The sequence below is a fragment of the Gekko japonicus genome, unplaced genomic scaffold, assembly GCF_001447785.1.
Source record: "Gekko japonicus isolate JY-2015 unplaced genomic scaffold, Gekko_japonicus_V1.1 scaffold1643, whole genome shotgun sequence".
Taxonomy (NCBI): domain Eukaryota; kingdom Metazoa; phylum Chordata; class Lepidosauria; order Squamata; family Gekkonidae; genus Gekko; species Gekko japonicus.
This window is the reverse complement of record NW_015169827.1, coordinates 253073-274946: the sequence shown is the minus strand read 5'-3', so window position 1 is coordinate 274946 and position 21874 is coordinate 253073. Positions and strand designations below refer to the sequence as shown.

Genomic DNA, 21874 nt, shown 5'->3' with positions numbered 1-21874 from the left:
CTAAACAAGGAAAACAAGACCACTTCACAAAAGAGACATATGGATACAGGCTGTCACCATTAAAATCATAACCTCAACCATATACTGTGCTCTCAAAAAAGAGTCTCAATTATTTACCAAACACATTCAAATGTCACTCATTATGTTAAGGCTTCACTGTGAAGAGAGAAAAAAACCCTCCAATTTGTCAAAATGATAACTCCAAGAACACAAGTACCAAAGCCACAAATATGACAAACTGTCAAGGAATAAGAGTCCTTGCTTTGTTCCACCGAGCACTGTCATCAGAACCTTTAATATCCACTGCATCCTTCCTTTCTAAGCAGCTCCTCTACCTCCCACAACTTCCAATTTAGTCAAACACTGTGTGTGTGGTTTTCCCCTCAACCATACAAAACAATAATGTTGTACCAGACCACTTTTCTCATGACGTTTTTTAATGTTTTGTAGGATAATTTTCTCTCTCAGTAGTCATAAACATATCAATTTATGCAAACCCCTCTTCAGACATGTCTTTTAAAAAACTGCTCAAGGCTGCTATGAAATATCATTGGTTAGATCAAAATATGGAACATCAAGCACTGTATCAGGTTTTCATCCTGTACAAACAATCTTTCCATTTTACCATTATTACTTGGGCTGAAGTTTAGCACATACTGAAATGTATGGAGGCATACATTATTGGGCACAAAATTACTCAGAGTACCTTCTAAGCTACTGACTGGCAATATTGGTTGTACTACTACTATAAAGGCTGCTCGATTCAACTATGGAAAGGCAACAAAAGCAAAGTGATCTTATATATGAACAACTGACATCTCTAGCAGAGTCAGAAGCATGTAGTTCAATTTCCTAACATGTATTTGCTAGACAAAGGCATCTTTAAAAAACCATAAAAAGCTGCTATGAAATATGGCCTTATTGGGGCACTCTAATCCCATTCTACAGCTACATCCATACTGCTAAACCAACAAGTTCTGCCTCCTCATCTAACAGATGAGAGTATACATACAATATATGTATACATTATATTGGCAATATGACAGCCAGTGGGAAGACATACCACATGGGCGTCTTCCCAAGGAGTCAGCCAGATTTTAAGTGTGGTTCTTTGTGTTTTAAAAGCTGGTTTTAATGTTTTGGATTATTCAGCCCCCTGAGGACCCTAAGCTGAGTAGAAATGCAGTATACAATGTTTTAAAGAAACAAACTTGGAAGCATACTGGGGAAACATCTCACGGATGTCTTTCCAAAATGAAGAGCTCGATATGTATTTCAGAAAACAAAGAAAAAATGGATCTCCCCAAACAACTCGAATCCAGTTTGACATGTAGCTAACTTTTCTGAGAAGCAACAATATGGTTTGGCAGCAATCGGGCTATTGGCAGTAATGACTCAAGTGGGCAAGAAACAGAGGGGGTGATCTGGAAATATGGGTAAGAGAAAGTGATGAAAGCAAAAGGCAAAAAGATTAGAAACTGACACACCCAAAATAAGCAGTAAGAAGCTTACAGGGGAAGCTTACAACCCAGCTTAAATCCTTACTATTTATACAGCAAATATGAAACTATTTATTATTCACACTAAAAAAAACTTAAAGTATTTTAACAGCCCTATATTTTATTGTTATCGACATCTTACTTTAAGGCTCAAACGAGATGTTACACATACATGCCCACACTGCAACATCCCCTGCCCCCAACATACCAAAAGAAGCTTTGGAAGAAGGTGATGGGAAATGGAGAAGCAGAGGTGGTGGAAGAAGGGGTACTTAGCCTTTTCCCCCACCATCTCTTTTCAGCTTCTAATCCTCTCCACCCCTGGTTTCCCCCTGTAGCATTCAAAATGAATGTTTGCAAGGGCAAGGGAGTCCTACCTGTGGTTTGTCTCTGTGAGTATTTACAGCTTCAACATTCAGAAATATAGATTCCAACTTGCAACCTGCAGACAGAAATCAACATTTTAGGTACTTCATTTCAACAGACACCCACTATAAAAGACCAACTCTCATTTCCATCTCCATTAAGAGTGAAGATACACAGGAAAAGTGGTGATTAACGCACTCCAGATAAATCAGGATCTTTCCAACTACATGGTAATTCATTTGTCTAAAGGCCACATGCTATGTTACCATAGCAGCATGGGAGTTACAGTAGGGCATCTTTTCCACTCTATTTCAGGATCGGTAGAAGAGACAAGTAATGTGGGACAATAGGATTTCTCCCCATATAACTCTGAAAGCATTGAGAAGGGCTCATGCTGAAGTAGCTTCCATGCCACTGTAGTAACATTAGAAGGTGTCCAATAGCTGAATTCACTCATAATATGGTCCTTTCTCATAGACACGGGATAGGTCACAAGCAGTGTTCCCTCTAAGCTGAGTTAGTGTGAGCTAGCTCACAGTTTTCAGCCCCCAAGATACTTAATATACAGTTACTTTACTTGATGTACTGGTCACTGTATCTCAAAAGGGACATTGCAGAGCTGGAAAAAGTTAAGAGGAGGGCAACCAAGATGATTAGGGGGTTGGACCACCTTCCATATGCGGAAACGCTGAAAAGTTTGGGATTTTTCAGTTTAGAAAAGAGACAACTAAGGGGGGGATCACGATAGATCTTTATCAAATTATGCACGGGGTGGAGAAAGTTGGCAAAGATAAATTTTTCTCCGTCTCCCAAAATGAAACTGATGGGCAGTAGATTCAGGATGGACAAAAGGAAATACTTCTTTACACAGAGAGTGATTAAAATGTGGAATTTGCTGCCAGAGGATGTAGTGATGGCCACAGGAATAAAAAGATTCAAACGGGGATTAGATAAGATTACTGGAGGATTTCTATCAATGGCTACTTAGCCATGGTGACTGAGGAGAACCTCCACATTCAGAGGCGCTAATCCTCTGAATTCCAGAGCCAGGAGGCAACATCAGGGGAAGGCCTCAGCATCTATGCCCTATTATTGGCCATCCAGACTAACTGGCTGGCCACCGTGTAAGACCACTGGTCTGATCCAGCAGGGCTCTTTTTATGTTCTTAATACATAACCTATGAGGTTTTCTTCATACTCCTACTTTTACTTTAAAGTTTAGGTAAAAGTAAAAGGTAAAGGTTTCCCTTGCTCGAAAGCCAGTCGAATCCGACTCTAGGGTTGTGGTGCTCATCTCCGTTTCCAAGCCGAAGAGCCAGTGCTGTCCGAAGACATTTCCATGGTCATGTGGCCAGCATGACTAAACGCCGAGGTGCACGGAACGCTGTTACCTTCCCACCGAAGTTTTTATCTATTTATCTACTTGCTATTTATCTACTTGCAATTTCTTGCTTTCGAAATGCTAGGTTGGCAGGAGCTGGAACCAGAGACAGGAGCTTACTCCGTCATGTGGCAACTCGGGTCTCGAACTGCTGAACTACCAACCTTCCAGCCTGCAGTTCAGCATCTTAAGCACTTTAAAGTTTACATAGTTGTAAATCGGAAAATACAATGTCAGCACATACTGAAGGATAGAAAGTTAATATTGTTGATGTGACTACATACAAATTGCAAGACGTGATAGTCCCGCGGTACACTGCATTGGTCAGGCCTCACCTGGAGTATTCTGTGCAGTTCTGGAGGCCTCATTTCAAAAAGGATGTGGACAGAATGGAGCGTGTGCAGAGGAGAGCGACAAGGATGATCAGGGGCCTGGATCGGGGGCCTAAACCCTATGAGGAAAGGCTGAGGGATTTGAGAATGTTTAGTCTGGCGGAGGTTGAGGGGGGACATGATCGCTCTCTTTAAGTATTTGAAGGGCTGTCACTTAGAGGAGGGCAGGGGAGCTGTTCCTGTTGGCAGCAGAGGATAGGACTCGCAAGAATGGGCTTAAATTAAGGGCGGGAAGGTACCAGCTGGATATTAGGGAAAACGTTTTTACAGAAAGAGTTGTGCAACAGTGGAATCAGCTGCCTAGGGAGGTGGTGAGCTCCCCCTCTGTGGCCTGTCTTTAAGCAGTGGCTGAACAAACACTTGTCAGGGATGCTCTAGGCTGATCCTGCATTGAGCAGGGGGTTGGACTAGATGGCCTGTATGGTCCCTTCTGACTCTGTGATTCTATGATTCCATGATTATAACCATAGTCAAATGCCTGAACACATTAAGTATATGTAAAAGTATCCCTTAAAAACCAAGCCACTCAAAAACAACTTGCTTTGCAATTTATGATTAATACTGGACTTTAAGAGGAAAAAATCTGGGTTTTTTGGCCTTCAGAACACACGGCCTTACAGAATAACAACAGGATGTCTACTACAATCCTTTCATTTTAGCCATGATGCAAACTTCTCAGTTATGCAGAATCTTTGATCCTACTAGGCATCAAAAGGAAGGAGGGGCACCTTCAACATGACATCTTCCAACCATATTTCATTTCTGAAGTTTTAGTTTAGTCCACAGACGTGATGAAATAAATGGGAAAAGATGCTTAATTAGACTAAAACATGCCATGTGGTAATATTTGAAGTTGTGACATGACTGATAATATACCGATGTATCTATGGAATATGAACTATATTTTTATTAATTCAAATGCTTAGTGTGACCCATCCTAAATGCTACAGGACAGCATGAACAAATACGATGCTGTGACAAAGAAAAACAGATATGAACTATGGCACGGACATAACCAATTCCACTTTAATTTTTACAGACAAACAACACTGTCACATGGTGCAAATAACAGTAATTGGCAGCTTGGCTAACTCACATTAGAAGTCAATGGAAGAGATCTGAGTACTTTTACAGGGTAAATTTTGAATCGCTTACCATAAGCCACTGGGGTTAGCTTTAAGACAGTATGCAATGGGCACTTGAGATAAGGCAGTTGTTCTAAAAGGGGAAAAGGTAAAATAAAATTGTGTGTTAACTACACAAATGAGCCTCCTCTGCCAAGTAACGGTAATTAAAAAGTCTACTGCCCCAAAAGAATCAAAAGCTGTGTGCATTCCCTAAAAAGCACCACTTGCTTTGCACCTATAGAATTATTTATTTATGTTATTATTATTTATAGTCTGTCTTTCTTACTGAGACGCAAAGCGGATTACACAGTGGAAGTCAATACAATCAACAGGATGCGACATCCAATTATCAATACAATAGGGTTGCATTGAAAAGAAGCAGAAATCTGGGGGGGGGAACAGCTGAAACAAGCAAAAGCATTTAACTATGACGTTACATGATGCAGAAATTGCAGAGTAAGAGTATGCTTACAGCAACAGACAGTACACATAAGTATAGAGCACAGACCCTATCCTGTTACCAAAGCTTCTTTCTAAACAATTTTGTTATAGTACAGCTTTAATACCTGTGCAAAAAAGCCTTTCTGAATAATTCAGTTTTGCATAGTTTGCAAAAAGCCAGGAGAGTGGGAGCCTTCCTACCTTCATCAGTCAGGCCATCCCATCATTTATAAAGCCAAATTTCTTTATAAAATGTACACGTACAGGCATTTGTTGATTTTATCCGTTTGCAGGATGACACCTGCAGAAGGCCCTACAAAGCTGTCATGGCCTAGCATGGGGGGGGGGCAGTCCTGCAGATATGAGGAACCAGGGCTAGGAAGGGCTTTGTAGATGATAGCCAATACCTTGAATTAAGCCCAATAACTGGAATGGCTGCAGAATTGGTGTAATATGCATGCGTCACCTAGCTCCTGATAATAACTGAGGGGAGACCTATGTAGAGTGCACTGCATTAGTGTAGTCTTGATGTTACTGTGGTGTGGATCCAAGTGGCCAGACTGGCCATGTCAAAGTAGGGCTAGAGAGAGCTGGGGGCTGCATTAACTTGCTTCTCCAGAAGCAATGCTGAATTCAGTATAACCCCAAGCTCTTAATTGACTCAGTAAGGGTTAGCTGACATTGAAAGAAGGAAACACAATGTCCTTCAAGATCCCTGCTCTTCTAACCAGAATCACTACCATCCGGTCTGTTTTGCAGCTGAGTTTGTTTCAAGCATTTTGTTTCAAGCATTTAATCACAGTAATCAGGCAGTTGCCCAAGACCTCTACCGCATCAGCAGGGGATATGGCTAGAGAGATATAGAGCTGGGCATCATGTGCACACTGATAACATCCAATTTCAAAGCTCCTAAAGGTTTTACGTAGAGGTTGAATAACATGGGGCATACGACTGTGCCCTTGTGGAACCCCAATTTGTGACTTTCGACCAATGAGTCACTAGGAAGAATTCATCATCTGCACAGAAACTGCTGATGGGCAAAGGTGAAAAAATTTCCATTATAGTCTGCACAAAGGTTCTTACCTGCAGGCTTGTCCAGAAAGTAAGCGAGCAGACAGCGCATAACGGCTTGGTGACAGATTACAAGCACATTTTCCTGCCTTTCCAATTCCATAATTACTGGTTCCAATCTTTGAACAAGATCTTCGTAGGACTGGAAAAACCACCACACATCAGAAGCGACTCGAAGAATCAGTCATCAAAAACTATGCAACTGTAAGCACTTCAAGGTAAGACAGGGCTTAATGGATAAGGTAAGACAGGGCTTCAAGGTAAGACAGGGCTTAATGGATACTTTTTTAAAGAAAAATCCTTTTTACATTTGCCTGTGGGTTAAGTGGGGATTGCTAACGTGTTATCTAAACATCTGTGGACTTTCCCTTTGTGCTGCACCCCGCTGAGATCCCTGAAATTTTGTTTGTGAGGTCAGAAGACCCTCTGGAACAGCATAGGCAACAAAAGAGGGGGTGGGTCTGCAGTGGGAAGGGAGAACTGGTAGGAATCGCTACCTCCTCTTCCTCAAACAGAAATGCCATTCCACTGGAGGAATCGTGGGTTTAGATACATGCCACTCATGACAACTATATGACAGGATATGATCTTACATATCGGATAACACATAATACGCACATGACTAGCATCCTCCCCCTTTCTCACATATACACAGACCACTTTGCTTGCACACACGCAGAGACAGTGGGTGATTTCCCACAAGTGCTGCTCCGCGCTCACTCTTCTCTTTGGCCCGATGGTACGTGTCAATTTCACACAAGCTGGATTGAGTAGATGCAGGGAAAATCCTGCGAAGCTGTGGGGCAAAATGCGGCCATGCAGCAGATTGTGTGAAATTGACACGTACCATCAGGGCAAAAGGGAGGAGTGAGTGCGGAGCAGCGCTTATGGGAAATCACCCAGTATTTGTATGTATTTACTATCTTTCTCTATCACCCCAAGACATGGGGTGAAGAAGATAATGGGTAGATGCTGCTACAATCTTTCTATAGCTTTCCTGGTATATTTTCAGGATTCACGGGCTGCTCAGATTTCTGGCACAGCCCCTTTTTTCCAAAATGTAGTAAATGGTAAGGCAATCTATGAAGCTACATTTTTCTGTTAAGAATAAATAGGTATGCTTTCTTGTTGATGGTTTTGGGAACAACTGAAATACTTCTATGGTTTTTCAGAGTCTTATGTAGTAATTCTCAAGGCATAGGGAGGAATAGCAGATGGCACTTGTTGGCTGGATAGGTTAGCAGGAGATTAAATGAGTGGACTGAGATAGGTTAGCTGAGCAGAACTGCTCTGGGGAGTACTAGCTGTCCTTTACACTCTAGACTGAGGTGTATGTGTATCTTTGCTGCTCTTAGGAACACGTGAATTGTGCACCAACAAAATGACTTAATCAATCATGGAAACAAACAAAAAAACACACATCTCCCTCTGAAAGCTTAGCAAACATTGTGAGAACGCTTTCCGCATTACCAAACAGCCATTAGGACAGGGCTTGCTCATGTGTACAATAAATAACAGCCATATGTATTCCAGCACTGTCCTCAGCATGATGTCCACATGGTCAACTCAAGAGAGGAAGAGCACTCATCTAATGGCAAGGTGTGCACCATCGCACCATTATATAAATATTGTAACAGATGTTTTAATCAGTGCTTATTATTAACACTTGAATTCTAATACTAGGACAAAAAGGTCAGGCCATCTGTCTAATAAATGATGGCTCCAACTTAATGGCTTGATATTGCCACCTGCAGGAGATCACTCCCCTGCCCCACAGCAATCATGTTATTCCAAAAAATGGTTGACAGGCACTCAAGCTTACCCAGGATTTAAATCCAGAAAGTTATATTCTCTACACAAATGAGAATCTGTTTTAGTGAGTTTATAAGATAAAAAATTGCAAAAAGGCTTTGTTTCCAGTTTTCACCTTTCTACCTAGTATCCTCATTTGCTAATCAGGATTTTTACATTCTTATCTTACAGGGAGAAAAACATAATGAAGTAAACATACTTCTCCTTTAGGATATCTGTATCTGTATTTATCCTGGTCTCTCAAAGCAAATTCTAATGGATAATTTTCTTGAATTTCTTCGTATGTCATTTCTTCACAGACTCCCTAAAAAAACCCAAAGAAAACATAAGAGAGCGAGTGCAGCTTACTGACTAAGAAAACCATGAAGTCCACCCTACCCTTCCAAGGTACCAGTACAATGTTATTTCAGGACTTGGGCTAATAAATATTTCTTAAGTATGCTCATGGAAATTGGGATTACTCATTTACAAGATCATACAAATTCACAAAATATGTGTGGCAAGGTAAGATAAAGGTTGCTTCGATACAAGGGTTTTGCTCAGGTTTGCTGTCCAAAGTGGAGTGGGTTGCTTATGTCCTGGCTTTGCTATGATTACCCCAAATCTGGTTGAAAAATAAAGTATGTTTCCACACTATGTGAATAGCAAGGTGCATATTTTTTTCCAAGTTATGCCCACATTAACACCATTTTCCTCACCCCTCCCCATACCTCACCCCCCATACCAGAGTTCTTTGGGGGAAAAGCATGATACAAATATTTTAAATCAATCAATCAGTAATGGATATATTACTGAAATGATGTACCTACTACTTGCTCTGAATTCCTAGATTTCATTTTTTTAAGACTTGAAGAAGAAAAGCTGTTTTTTATGCTCTGCTTTTCTCTAACCAAAGAGTCTCAAAGTGGCTTACAATCACCTTCCCTTCCTCTCCGCACAACAGGCACCTTGTGAGGTGGGTGGGGCTGAGAGAGTTCTGAGATAACTGTGACTGGCACAAGGTCACCCAGCAGGTTCCATGATCGAACCCAGTACTCCAGAGCAGAGTCCACATCTCCAATGGCTCTCTAAGAAAAGTCTCTAGACCTTTTTGTTACTCTGTTGCTGCTGATTTGCCACAACGTGAAAGTACCTAAAGAATTGCTGTTTTCTAGCATTTGTTGAACCATGAGTGTTAACTAAATTCTATACAAATGTAAAGGGCAGAAGATAAGCTTTGCAGACGTACAGTATAACAGAAACAAACTCCTCTAGTTGCATTCTCATTCCACCATAAGAAACAACAATCATTTAGATGGGATCAAGAGAGAGAGAAATGGAACATCTTACTGCATCTATTTCATTTAAAACTTTCCATTGCTCGTAAGGCACTCCCAATGCCTCTGCAGTCTGAATGGTCCTTTTCATCTGGCTTGTCCATACTTTCAGGTCTTTGATGTTTTGTTCATTAATAAACTGTGCAAGGCTCTTGGCAAACTGCAAAGCACATTAAAATTTCATGAGGAAATTACGGCTAATGAACCACACACAAGTTAGATATGCCAACAGGTCCTATTCTTCCACTACAAGATAATGAGGTCTTTCACAAAGAATGAGTGTATGACTTGAACAAAACAATTCTGATGGCATTTGAAATGAGAATCACACATGAGAGACTTTATATTGCCTACTCCAGTTTCTCATCAACAAAGAATCGGCTATCTTCATTCTCAGAAGGTAGGCAAAAGCAATACAGATTTAAGTGTTAAAGTTCAACCTTAAGTCTAGTTGTAGCATTATCAAAGATAAGGAAAAAGTATAACTATATTAGCCAAACGGCACATACCTCTTTTCCTCTGCGAGACAACCCTGTGTCTCCTCCTATCCTTCCCTTCAGATTTAGTTCACTTTCTCCATGCCGACAGAGGTAGATGGAACGAGGAGTTACGTGGATATTCATGAGGTAGTAAACAATCCGACTTTGGATGTGGTCCATTACTCGGTTCACAAGGTAACTCCTTCCAACGTCCATGATTTTAATATAAGAAAGATCCCTGATGAAAAGAGAACAACTTGCTTATAAGAATTATATGCAATCTTGGGTTCATTTTACAAATCGTTAAGTAATGTATCTCTCTGCTGCCCTTTCTTCTCTTCCTTTCCATTATCCAAGGATTACACTGCACAAGGATTTTTGTGGGCTTTGGGAATAAACCTAACTGCATTTACCTGTAACTGATGTTCGTCAAGTGGCCTTCTGTGAAGGCATGCATGGGGACTGCGCATGCACAGACCAGCTGCAGAGAGGATATTCACTAGTTTCTAGAGCTCTAGATGTGAAGAATGTGCCTACTCCCATCCAGAGACGGCTGCTCTTGCCCGATATGGCACATGAACAGGAGCGGGGGAGCAGTCTCCTCCTCTGTCTTCCTACTGCCACTGTGAGTATCCAGAGCTACACTGAGCAGCCCACAGAGGGGAAAGGGGGGAGGGATGTGTGCCTGTACAGAAGATCACTTGCCGAACATCAGTTACAAGTAAGCGCAACTATGTTTTTGTCGTTGAGGCTTCTATGCAGTCCCATATGGGAGAGTATCAAGCTGGCTTACTGAGGGGGTGGGATGATCAACGGACTAGTGACTGCAGCACTGCTCTTCCCACAGACACTTCCCTCCTGGAGTCCACACTGAACGCCTATTGCTTCAAGAACGTGGAAGGGCTAGACCAGGTTGCTGCCTTGCAAATGTCTGATATGGAGACATTGCCGGTGAAGGCCACTGATGACGCTTGTGCCCTGGAAGAGTGTGCCTTGAGTGGAAGACGGCAGGATCCCTCCCTAACTCTATACATCATGCTGATGGCTGAAACCACCCACTTAGATATTGACTGTATGGCTGCCCTTTACTCATTGTGCTCCCCAAAAGAATAAAGATTTGCCTATGTGGAAATCTTTGGTGCATTCCAAATAAAATAAAAGACACTTCCTAACATCCAGAGTGTGCAGAGGCTGTTCGGCAGGGGACGACAGGGAAGGGAAAAAATACTGGTAAGAAAATGACCTGGTTAACATGGAACTGAGATACGCCTTTGGGCAAGAAGGAAAGACTAGGACTAGGGACCACTCTATCATTATGAAATCTGGTGAATGGGGATCACACCTAAGTGCCTCTAGCTCGCTAACTCTATGAGCTGACATGATCCTGACTAGAAATGCCATTTTGTATGACACCAGCGTGATGTCAGCCATCGCCAAAGGTTCAAATGGCTTCCCCATCAGGGCTAATAAAACTAAAGTCAAACTTCATTGTGGGGTTGCAGCAGTGGTAGGAGGAAATAGATTGAAAAGCCCTCTTGGATTGGGGAGGCAGAGAAAGCAGCACAGCCATCCACTTTGTTGTGGTTGGCAGGGATAACTGCTAGGTATACTTTAATGGAGGAGACTGGTAATCCCCTGTCCCTCAGTGTCAACGGGTAATCAAACACTGCCAGCAGGGGGCAGAAATAAGTGTCTAAAATCCACTTGGATGCCCAGAATGAGAATTTTCCCCATTTTAAGAAGTATGATTTGCAAGTAGCAGGTTTAAGAGCTGCTTGCAGAACCTTGATAACCGTGTCTGAATAGGTCTGTCTCAACGGATCAACTATGCAATTAATGCAGGGACCTCACATAGTGGTGTACCAGCTGCCTTGCTGGAGGAGATTGGGCTCTGGAGGTAGGGTTATGTGTCTTGCCTGGGCCAGTCTCCAAATGGTGGGAAACCAAGGCCTTCTGGGCAAAAAGGGAGCCACAAGGATACCACATGGTTTCCCCACCTTTAACTTCTGGTTGACTTTGTGCAGGATAGGGAAAGGGAGAAACACATAGAAAAACTCCCCTTGCCAATGAATCTGGAAGGCATCTCCCAAGGACTGAGGAGCCCACACCACCCTTGAACAGAACTGAGAGCATTTGGTGTTCAACAAGGATGTGAACAGGTCCACTTTGGGAAAACCTCACTTCTGAAACACTGGGTGTAGATAGGTTAGGTTGAGTGCCCATTCATGGTCTGGACTCAATTGTCTGCTTAAACAATCTGCCCTGTCATTCTGAATGCCAGCCACATGAGCGACTGGGAGGGAAGTGTCTAAATGGATGGCTTCAAGTCATGCGAGGACCACTTCTTTACAGAAGGACAGTAATCTCGTGCCCTCCCACTTGTTTGTGTAATATTTGGCTGCTGTGCTGTTCATTGCATCTCCTTGCAGAAGCGCTGAAAAAGATTTTAGAGCAAATCTGTTTGCTCTGCTTTCAAGCAAATTAATATGCTTGGAAGAGTCCCTTGACAATATCCCAAACACTGAGAATTCACAACAGTGGGTGCCCCAGCCTGACAGCAAGACATCTGTAAAGATTGGGATGTCAAAGTCTTTGGAACCAAATTCTACCCCTTTAGCTAGGTTAGCCTCATCAGACCATCAAAATAAAGACGTAATAAATCTTCTAGGGATGGAAAGTTTTCAGGACTGGGAATCTACATTGACCCTAAACTCTCTGAGAAACCAATTCTGGAGATCCCTCAGCTTGAGCCTGGCAAGAGGCATCGTGGAGGTGGACGCAGCCATCAGACCTAACAGTGACTGAATATGCAATGCTCTCTGAAAATGGTCCAATGAAAAATCTTCACCAATTACTTAATGGCCCTGATCCTGTTGCCTGGTGAAAAGGCTTTTTGCAGCCTCAAGTCCATGGCAGCCCTGATGTAATCAACCCACTGCAGGGGGAAAGACGGGACTTCTCCAGATTAACAAGGAGTAACAGTTCTGAAAGGGTCTGGAGGACAGTGCTCAAGGATGACTGGAGATTGGTCTCGAAATCAGCCACAATAAGCCAATCATCAAGATAGGTGTAGATGCACACCCCCTCAATCTAAGGTCAGAAAACACTATGAACATACACCCTTGGGGTGGTGGCCAGGCAAAAGAGTAACAAGCAATACTTTTAACAGGAGGCTCCGCACTGGAGAACAGCTCTGAAGGGGGAGAGGCTGACTGGTGGCAAGGTGGCGAACCTCAAATAGACGGCAAACGCCAAGATCTGGGTGAGAGGTGTTTGACTTTTCTCTTTGCCTGGGAGGGTTTTGGGGCCTTCTTGCCAACTGGCTCCGATGAAGATGATTTTGGCACTGACACTATCATGGGTGTTCGAGGTAGTTCCTCAGCCGAGGGCACTTTTCGCGTTGAGGAGCCTGAGTCCCCAGCACTTTCTCCCATAAGGCAGCCTTGAGCCAGGAGGCCCTGTCGTGCCTGGTGTTGGGAGTAAATTGTTGGAAAAGTTCTGCATGCCTTGGTGCTGTGCTCTTCCCCCAAACAAATTAAGTATGCAGCATGCTCATCTGACTGAGCCATTTCTGTGCCACAGTTGGCACTTTTCTTAAAGAGAACCATAAAGGAGCAAAGAAAAACTCACAGTAAACCAGTGTTCCCCCTAAGTTGAGTTAGTGTGAACTAGCTCACAGGTTTTTAGCCTCCGGCTCACACATTTTTTGTCTTAGCCCAGGAAGGATGGCTCCAGAGCAATTCTCCCTCTAAGCTATGGAGTCTTGTGAGCAAAAATTCTACTTTGTGAGCTACTCCCATTAAAGTTGTGAGCGAGCAATTTGGCTACTGCATAAACCCGTTTTCTCTGGAGCCATCCTTCCTGAGCGAAGACAAAAATGTGTGAGATGGAGGCTAAAAAACTGTGAGCTAGCTCACACTAACTCAGCTTAGAGGGAACACTGCTCCAGAGTAAACTAATTTCTGCAGCAGCCAAATCTCTCACTCACAGCTTTAATGCCAGTAGCTCAAAAAGTAGAATTTTTGCTCACAAGACTCCACAGCTTAGAGGGAGCACTGGTAAAAGATGCAGCTCTAACTAGTAGATCCCCTCTTCACAGCAGCAAAGAGAAGGCTGAGGAGGAGACTGCTCCCCTACTCCCAGCCATTTGTGGTGGGGAAGGAGAGTGCTCTCCACATCTAGAGCTTTAGAAACTTGTGAAAATCCTCTCAGCCTCTGGCCTGCGCACGTGCAGTCTCCATGTGGGACTACACAGAAGCCATGAAGATGAACATATGGCTACTGCAGGCATTTTACTATTCCGTGCTGTAATGTACCTCATTCACTTTCAATAGACACTATTCTGCTAAACTCTCAACTCCATTTTCCTTTTACACCTGCTTCGGAGCCTCACCACATTTTTTTTAAAGGTCCCTTTGGCATGTGTGTGTGTGATTCCCTTATGCCAGATGTTAAAAATTATACCTACGGTTTCTGTAGAACAGAAGTGAGACATGGCTGAAGAGCCCCCGATCGAATTTGACCCAAACAGAAGCAGGCCTCATTCACACTAGTGCACACTGGTGTGCTCCTCTGTTCCTGAGCACACATGGCAACAGGAGAGCCAGGGGCAGACATCCCCAGTGATTTTGAAAAGGGACACAGAAGTTATGTTGGGCTCTGATTTGGTTCAGTGCACGGGATGGGGCCCTGGCTTTTTTGCTTCTAGAGTTAACAACAGCAAAGAGCAGTTGACTCTGATAGGCAAAGCAGAAGATGAAACCTTCTCCCCACTTCATCCTGGTACTACAGCCCCAACCTGCTATTTTCCTTTCTTTCTTTTTTTAAGAACAAAGTAAGATCCATTCACGCATCTCCCAATACCTCAAATACTGGGAGCTATGTTCTTTAGCAGGTGACATAATGTCAATTTTATTGATCTGTAGGCACCAGGTTAAAAAAAATCATTTTATTTTAATGTTCAGTGTGGGTTTATCCTGCTGTTGCTGCTTTTCTTTCAATTTATTTATATTATTAGAAACTAATTTTAATGTGATTGATTTTTGTTAGTGGCCCTAAAAATGTATCAAACTGAAAGGTAAAGCCCAATATTTTGTAATAAATAAAACTATGCAATATCAGTCTTTGCTATGCTAACAAACAAGGACATCATCAAGCCAAAGTTAAGTTCTTGCACACAGTATTAATTTCAGTAGAAGAGTCTAACACATGTTTCATTTAGAGGGGGAGAGAGAGAAGAGATTGGATTTATACCCCGCCCTTCACTACCCAAAGGAGCCTAAGAGCGGCTGACAAACTCCATTCCCTTCCCCTCCCCACAACAGACACCCTGTGAGGTAGGTGAGGCTGAGAGGCTCTGACAGAAATTGCTCTTTTTCAAGAACAGCTGTGCCAGAACTATGGCTTGCCCAAGGTCATCCAGCAGGTGCAAGTGGAGGAGTGGGGAATCAAACCTGGTTCTCCCAGATTAGAGTCTGTGCACTTAACCACTACACCAAACTGGCTCTTGAATTAAAAAGAATAGTACAGGATAATGCTTCATTTTGGCCAGATCACACACTAATTATTTCAAAAAGCAAAACCTAATATAGGTTTATAAGCTTACTACACAAAACAACATCTAAAGCTTTCCTATTTACAGCTTTTCTCTGTGTACTTTTCTGAAATGTAACTCACTGCTTTCAAGATAGTGCAAATAGCAATTGCACAAAATTCTTATAGGGAGTGTTTCAAAAGAAGACTAATCAAGATCACTTACATAAAAAATAAGGTTGCTCTGCTAGGCACTTGGAAGCGAATCCTACTGAACAAAGTGGGAACTTGCTTCCAAGTAGACAAGCCAAGGACTGGGCTATAAGTGGGGAACATTACACAAGCAAAATATTATATACTATATTACCTGCAGTGCCATCCTAAGTAGAGTCACTTTAGGCAGAGTCAATGCCCTCATAAGCCCACTGACTACAACAGATGCAACTTAGAAAGATGCAGCTCTGTCTAGAATAGTACTGTTAGTTAACTGTTTCTGTAAGAACTGGAAAGTAAATGTCTACACAATTTTGTCACCAGGGAAACAGCTAAACAATAAACTGACTACACACTACAGAGCTCAGGTAGAGAGCACAAAAGGAGCACTAAATCATCCATGTGGGGTGAGTGGATTATCCCGGCAAGACACCATCTGGCACCCGATGGATTGATATCACTTATAATGCTTTACCCAAGAAGCCAGATATTTTTTTCCTAATGACTAAAAAAATCCCAACAACATACACATAGAAAGATGCATTTTAACTTGGTCTGCTCAACAGATGGTCATGATTTAGCTTTAAGAGTTCACAGAAGGGCAGGTCTGTTTGTACTACAGTCACAATTAATTTTATCGATAAATACAGTAATTTATGTTTTAAAACTTCACTTATACTCAGAATTAAACACTCTTTTTCATTTTTAATTAGTTTTGATCCACCCCTAAATAAAAAGGTAAAGGTAAAGGTTCCCTTGCTCGAAAGCCAGTCGAATCCGACTCTAGGGTTGCGGTGCTCATCTCCGTTTCAAAGCCGAAGAGCCAGCGCTGTCCGAAGACGTTTCCGTGGTCATGTGGCCGGCATGACTAAACACCAAGGCGCACGGAACGCTGTTACCTTCCCACCGAAGTGGTACCTATTTATCTACTTGCAATTTCTTGCTTTCGAACTGCTAGGTTGGCAGGAGCTGGAACTAGAGACAGGAGCTCACCCTGTCTTGCGGCACCTGGGTCTTGAACTGCTGAACTACTGACCTTCCACAGCCTGCAGTTCAGCGTCTTAACCACTTGAGCCACCGCAGCTCCCCACCCCTAGATAATGTATCCACCCCTAGATACATTATAATAAAAGCCACTTCAGAGCTGATGCCAGCATTTAATATGTCATCATTTATACTAATGTTGGCTCCCAACCCAAGTTTTCCAAACTTCATGGAAGCAGACATACTAACAAGGTACCTATGCAGTCCATAAGGATCTGGATAGTTGGTTATAGAGTGTTGACACACTCAAAAACAGGAAGCGTGAGGTGGAAACAACATCAACATTCTCAGCATATTAAGATGTACATATTCTGCAGAGAACCACTGTCTTAGCCATAACACAACACACACATCTCATGGCTGTCACTTTCTGCTTAAAGAGATAACTGTACATCCTCCTAGAAATTGAGTGTGTTACAGAGAATCAATAATCCATTTCATTTCACATTGAACTGTCTGTGCAGATCACAATAACTGAAGTTTTTTCCCGTTTCAGCATGACACAACATTAGGTGAATGTCATATGTTTGAAAACAGACATTTAAGCTTCTTTTTTCACTGGCAAGAGATTATGCTGAACTGTTAATTTAGCTGTTCTTTCATACATGTATTTGTGTGCACATTTACACTTAAAATAAAAGTCAGAAACTGTTTCTACTAAGATGGAGGCCTCCAGCAGTAAAGCAGCATGGTATACAGACACTTTCCTGGTTGCCTCTGGTGAACAAGCAAAGGCAGACTACAAGCTAGGAAGCTTTTGTAAACTGGAAGAGTGCCTGAGGTTGTATTATTCTTTCCTGGACATCAGTGTGCCACAATTCACTCAATTAGGCAAATGCCCTAGTAACTTGTATTGACCTACTTGTACGGCTACTGAATACTGCAGTGGCAACAGCCTAATTTTCAAGGGGGGAGGGGAGACCTGTGTTTAGAGTACAGAATTTCAGATGCGGGGAGGCTCATATGACTGAAAACTCATCCAGAATATAAGAAATACTACACACAGAAAACTAGCATATCAAGAAGAAAGCTAAGCTAAAACTTTACTTTGATACATAGGCTGCATTCAAACATAAACAGCAAATCACTGTTCTTTCAAGAATGAACTTTGGAAATCCATGGATTTGTGCTCTCCTTCCTCCCCCCGTGCACAGCTCAGACACTAAAGAACTCCTCTTTCCCAACATGGCATGTATCCAATCATCCATGGACCGTGCAGCAAGCATTTTCCCACTGCTGCAACCCAAAAAAGTGCCCCCACTTTCCTCCTAGGCATCAACGGAATGGATCAATAGAATGTGTACACAAATTTGGGGGACTCAACAAAGAATTTCTACACATAGCTTTACATTTTTGGAACAGCATAGGTGGATGCATGCTGTTGTGCTGTGACACTTGAGTTGGACAAATACAATAAATGAAACTGTGATATGTTCTCTTGCTCACAGTCCAAGATTACAAACCACAGGAGTCCACAAGCCCAAGGACTTCCAAGGCTTCTACCTGTAAAAACTAATCATAGTTTGTCATTATGTATGAGTAGCGCCCTAGTGCCCTATGTACAGGGGATTATTTTATACAGAAGAATGTTCAATTGCATGATGTCCCACCAGCAGCAGCAACAAATTTACTTCCCTAATGAGAACTAAGCCAACATTTCTTACACAGTGTTGAGAATCAGAGGGGAAACAAATTATATAACATCCAGTTTTATGTAGACACTCACTTGTCTAAAGTTTCATCTAGTGTCTCATATGAATTCTTGTAACACTCAATTCTTTTCATGAAGTCTTCTGTAGCTTCATCACTACTGCAGTCAACATAATCAGGACTGCCCAGTTTCACTTGCTGGGGGGGAGGGAAGAAAACAGGAATATTTCAGAAAAAAAATTATCCTTTCTCTGAAACATATAAATTACAAGCCACTGAGTAATACCAGATAATGCATGCTTGAATGGGCAAAGGTATCAGGTTTGACACCCTTGAGAAAACAAGAGCTGAAAGCTCTTTCTGTTTAAAGATTCTATAACACAAACACCATTGAAGAACCTATACTTTAAATCAGGCTTTTCTAACAACTGAACAATAGGAAGAACCTGACTGGTAAATTATTAGCCTCAGAAATATCTGTTTGCTCATATGCTTAACAGGAACTTCTTCCCATTTCAATATGATGGCGTCCACATCAACGTTTTTGTTAATTTTTATTTCAGTAACACAAAAATAGTCTTCACACAAGTCTCTCTCAATTCTTCTGACAAACGTTTACCTATTACACAGTGGTATCATGCACCCATATACCAATACTTGCTCTCCTAAATATTTTACAGTGTGCTGCATATTAAAGAATAGTAATGAGGGTCTTGAAATGAGATTATGAAGTAGCCATGTCATTCCCACCCGGTGCTGAATGCCTCTTCAGAGGACCAACTACACACAGCCTGTTTTCCAGCCAGCACAGCTTTATGTGACTCAGTTCAAAATTAAAAAGACTGTTCCAAGGGGAGCCAAGTGGCATCTAGACTTGAAATCCAAAGCATTGTGTGGCTCTCACACTGCAGCCTGGGTCCCCAGTACTTTTTTTTTAGGTATCAAGATTTTAACTAAGAGATTGATTGATTGATTTAAAACATTTACTAGCTGCCTTTCTACCTTACAGGAACTCAAGGCAGATGACAGTGGCTGGGTGAATGAGTACAAGGTCATAAATCTGCCTTAAAAACAAAGAAAGAAGAAACTGAGGTATGGCACTGTGAGACTTTAGTCAAGCACAAGTGTGGCAAGACATTGTTCCTCTACCAATGTGTAAGGTCTACCAGGGGGGAAAAACAGGAAGTGGAGCATGCCTTTCACAAAACAGTAACCCACATGAAAAACATCCAGTGCTTGCCCAAGTCAAAACAGAGAAAGAGGAGATAAAAAGGAGATGATGTAGAGGCAGAAGGAAGAAAAGAGATTGCATGACTAGTTTGCAAATCTGATAATTAAAAAAAAATTACAACACAAACTTTTTTGTTAAAAAAAAAAGGAGAAGTCACTACTTACCACAATATTTGCAGCGATGACTTCTGGATCAACACATACTGACTCAACAAAAAAGGTCTTTGAACAGGACAAGAATTACATTTATGGATAACGGGGTGGGGGGTAGAGAAAACAGAGAGTTTATCGACTAGTGCTCCAAACACACACATTTCTGCATACGCACACACACTACAAAATTTGTAACCCACTAAGCACTGACTGTCCCTTTAGAGAAGTATATATTTCCTAATTTCCAAGAAGCACAGTTTTAATTAAATAGTAGTTGGTAACAAAAGACAGTCATCTCAAGGGAGCCAGGAAGGTATCAAGATGTGGCCTGATACAGTCACTGATCAAAATGCATGGGTACTTTCATAGCTGGCATTAGAAGGAAGTGCAGGAGATCCACACAGCTCCCCATTTTTTCTTCTGTGAAGTCTGCTCTGATGAAGCAGAAGCAACCAAAAGATGAAATATCATGTGGAAGAGATTTCTGTTATGACAAGAAGGCACAGCATGCAAGTAGAAACTAGAAAGAGGTGGATATAAACTGACTACTTTCATTTGTAATTAAACATCTGGATTTTTTTGTTAACTAAGAATAGCTTTCAGCAGTGTAGCGGGAGTACTTTTTGGAAGATGTATGAAATTATGCCCCCAGACTTCTTTCACTCTGAACAGCACCCTTATAAACAACTCAGTACAATGTGATAACTGCCTATTCACTAACTAAACAGGGTAATTAATTAAAACTTATAAATTCTGCAAGACAGCAGTGTTAGGACAACAGAGTGTTTCCTTTGCCAGAGACTACAAGACTTATGGCTAATTGTTACTATGAGCAACATTAGCAAATGGAGCTAGCTATTCATTAACTTCACAATATGAAATTAATAGCTAACAAAGCTCAGTGGAGAAGACACTTTCCCAAGACTGCTATGGACATACTTAGTGCTACCGTGGGACTTGTGTGCTGAGAATAAAAGCATTGGCATATCCCACCACTATGTAATTCTGTTATCTTTGCTCTTAACTCACCTTGTACCCATTTTCTTCCCCAAACTTATAGATGGTTTCTCTGCGTTCTCTTGTAGTGTTTGTGGCATCAAAAACCTAGAAGAGGGGGAGGGGGAAGGGAGCAGGGCTGCATTAAAGAAAAAAGCACAGCTGCAGCATGGAAAGATGTCCTATTATGTATTAGAAAAGCTTTGCCGTGTATTACATTTTGACAGTTATGCAGCAAACTGTTTGTAAACATGTGTGCCTGGCTCTGTACAGCAAGCAGAGACATTCACCTATCTGTGGTTCTTTGTCATACATATAAAAAGTGGTCCACACAGGCCAATGCACATTTAATTGAAAAAGACAACTGGGCTTTCTCATAGTGTCTGGAGAACTGTAGTCAATTTTTCATTAATAAAACATCAGTCAGCATAAGTATACCAGACCATGCTAGGTCTAGAAAAAGAAACCATAGTACAATTGATATAGTTATGAGTCTAAAAGCTCATGGTACTAAGTGCTGAGAAAAAACAAATGATCTCTATAAGCTACTGCTATTCTGTTGTCTTTTTCATATTTAAAATCAGATACTTAGTTCTGCAGGCAACTGTGGGACATACTTCCCTAAAATAAAGCAATGTTCTAGTTACATAAACATAAAACAATGATTTGCCCAAATACCTTGCATTATCAAAGTTTAGGATGTCCTTAATCCTAATGCACCAATAGCAGAATCCTATATAGAGTTACTCCAATCTAAACCCTTAGATTTCAAGACCCCAGATTATATTTGCATAGATTACACTGCAAGAAACTGAATAAGTAGGAATTTATTGTTACTGCAACACATAGCTGAATATTATTATTACATATCTTACTCCAGTACTGAACAATGCCCAATGCTTCACAAGCTTATTATCACTGCTGGAAGCATTCCCATGTCTGTTTCCTAACATTTGGTCACACCATATGTCAATGGATTATGAATTTGCATTACAAACCCACTGAACATGTTCTTAACTAAAGTTTGACACAGACATGAGGACTGAGTTTATCGGGTGGGAATGCTACGATGGAGGTGGACTTGAATTTGTCATATCTCATCCACAAACAACAGTAAGTATGAAATCTGTAAGAAGGTTGTCCTGTTTTGTTTGCTATGCCAGACTCTTTCC

At 41.7% G+C, this 21874-nt stretch overlaps 1 protein-coding gene across 5 annotated transcripts in view; it reads right to left on the bottom strand.

Moving 5' to 3' along the window:
- The window catches only part of PFKFB4 (6-phosphofructo-2-kinase/fructose-2,6-biphosphatase 4), an 85562-nt gene that overhangs the window by 13996 nt on the left and 49692 nt on the right, over positions 1 to 21874 (bottom strand). For all 5 annotated transcript variants that reach the window (XM_015417264.1, XM_015417259.1, XM_015417262.1 and 2 more), the window contains exons 5-13: positions 20736 to 20810; positions 19719 to 19775; positions 18400 to 18521; positions 9915 to 10122; positions 9419 to 9565; positions 8289 to 8393; positions 6290 to 6419; positions 4794 to 4856; positions 1877 to 1941 (exon numbers count right to left, since the gene is read on the bottom strand). In XM_015417264.1, the coding sequence (XP_015272750.1) occupies positions 1877 to 1941; positions 4794 to 4856; positions 6290 to 6419; positions 8289 to 8393; positions 9419 to 9565; positions 9915 to 10122; positions 18400 to 18521; positions 19719 to 19775; positions 20736 to 20810 (972 nt within the window). The remainder of the gene's footprint in view (positions 1 to 1876; positions 1942 to 4793; positions 4857 to 6289; positions 6420 to 8288; positions 8394 to 9418; positions 9566 to 9914; positions 10123 to 18399; positions 18522 to 19718; positions 19776 to 20735; positions 20811 to 21874) is intronic.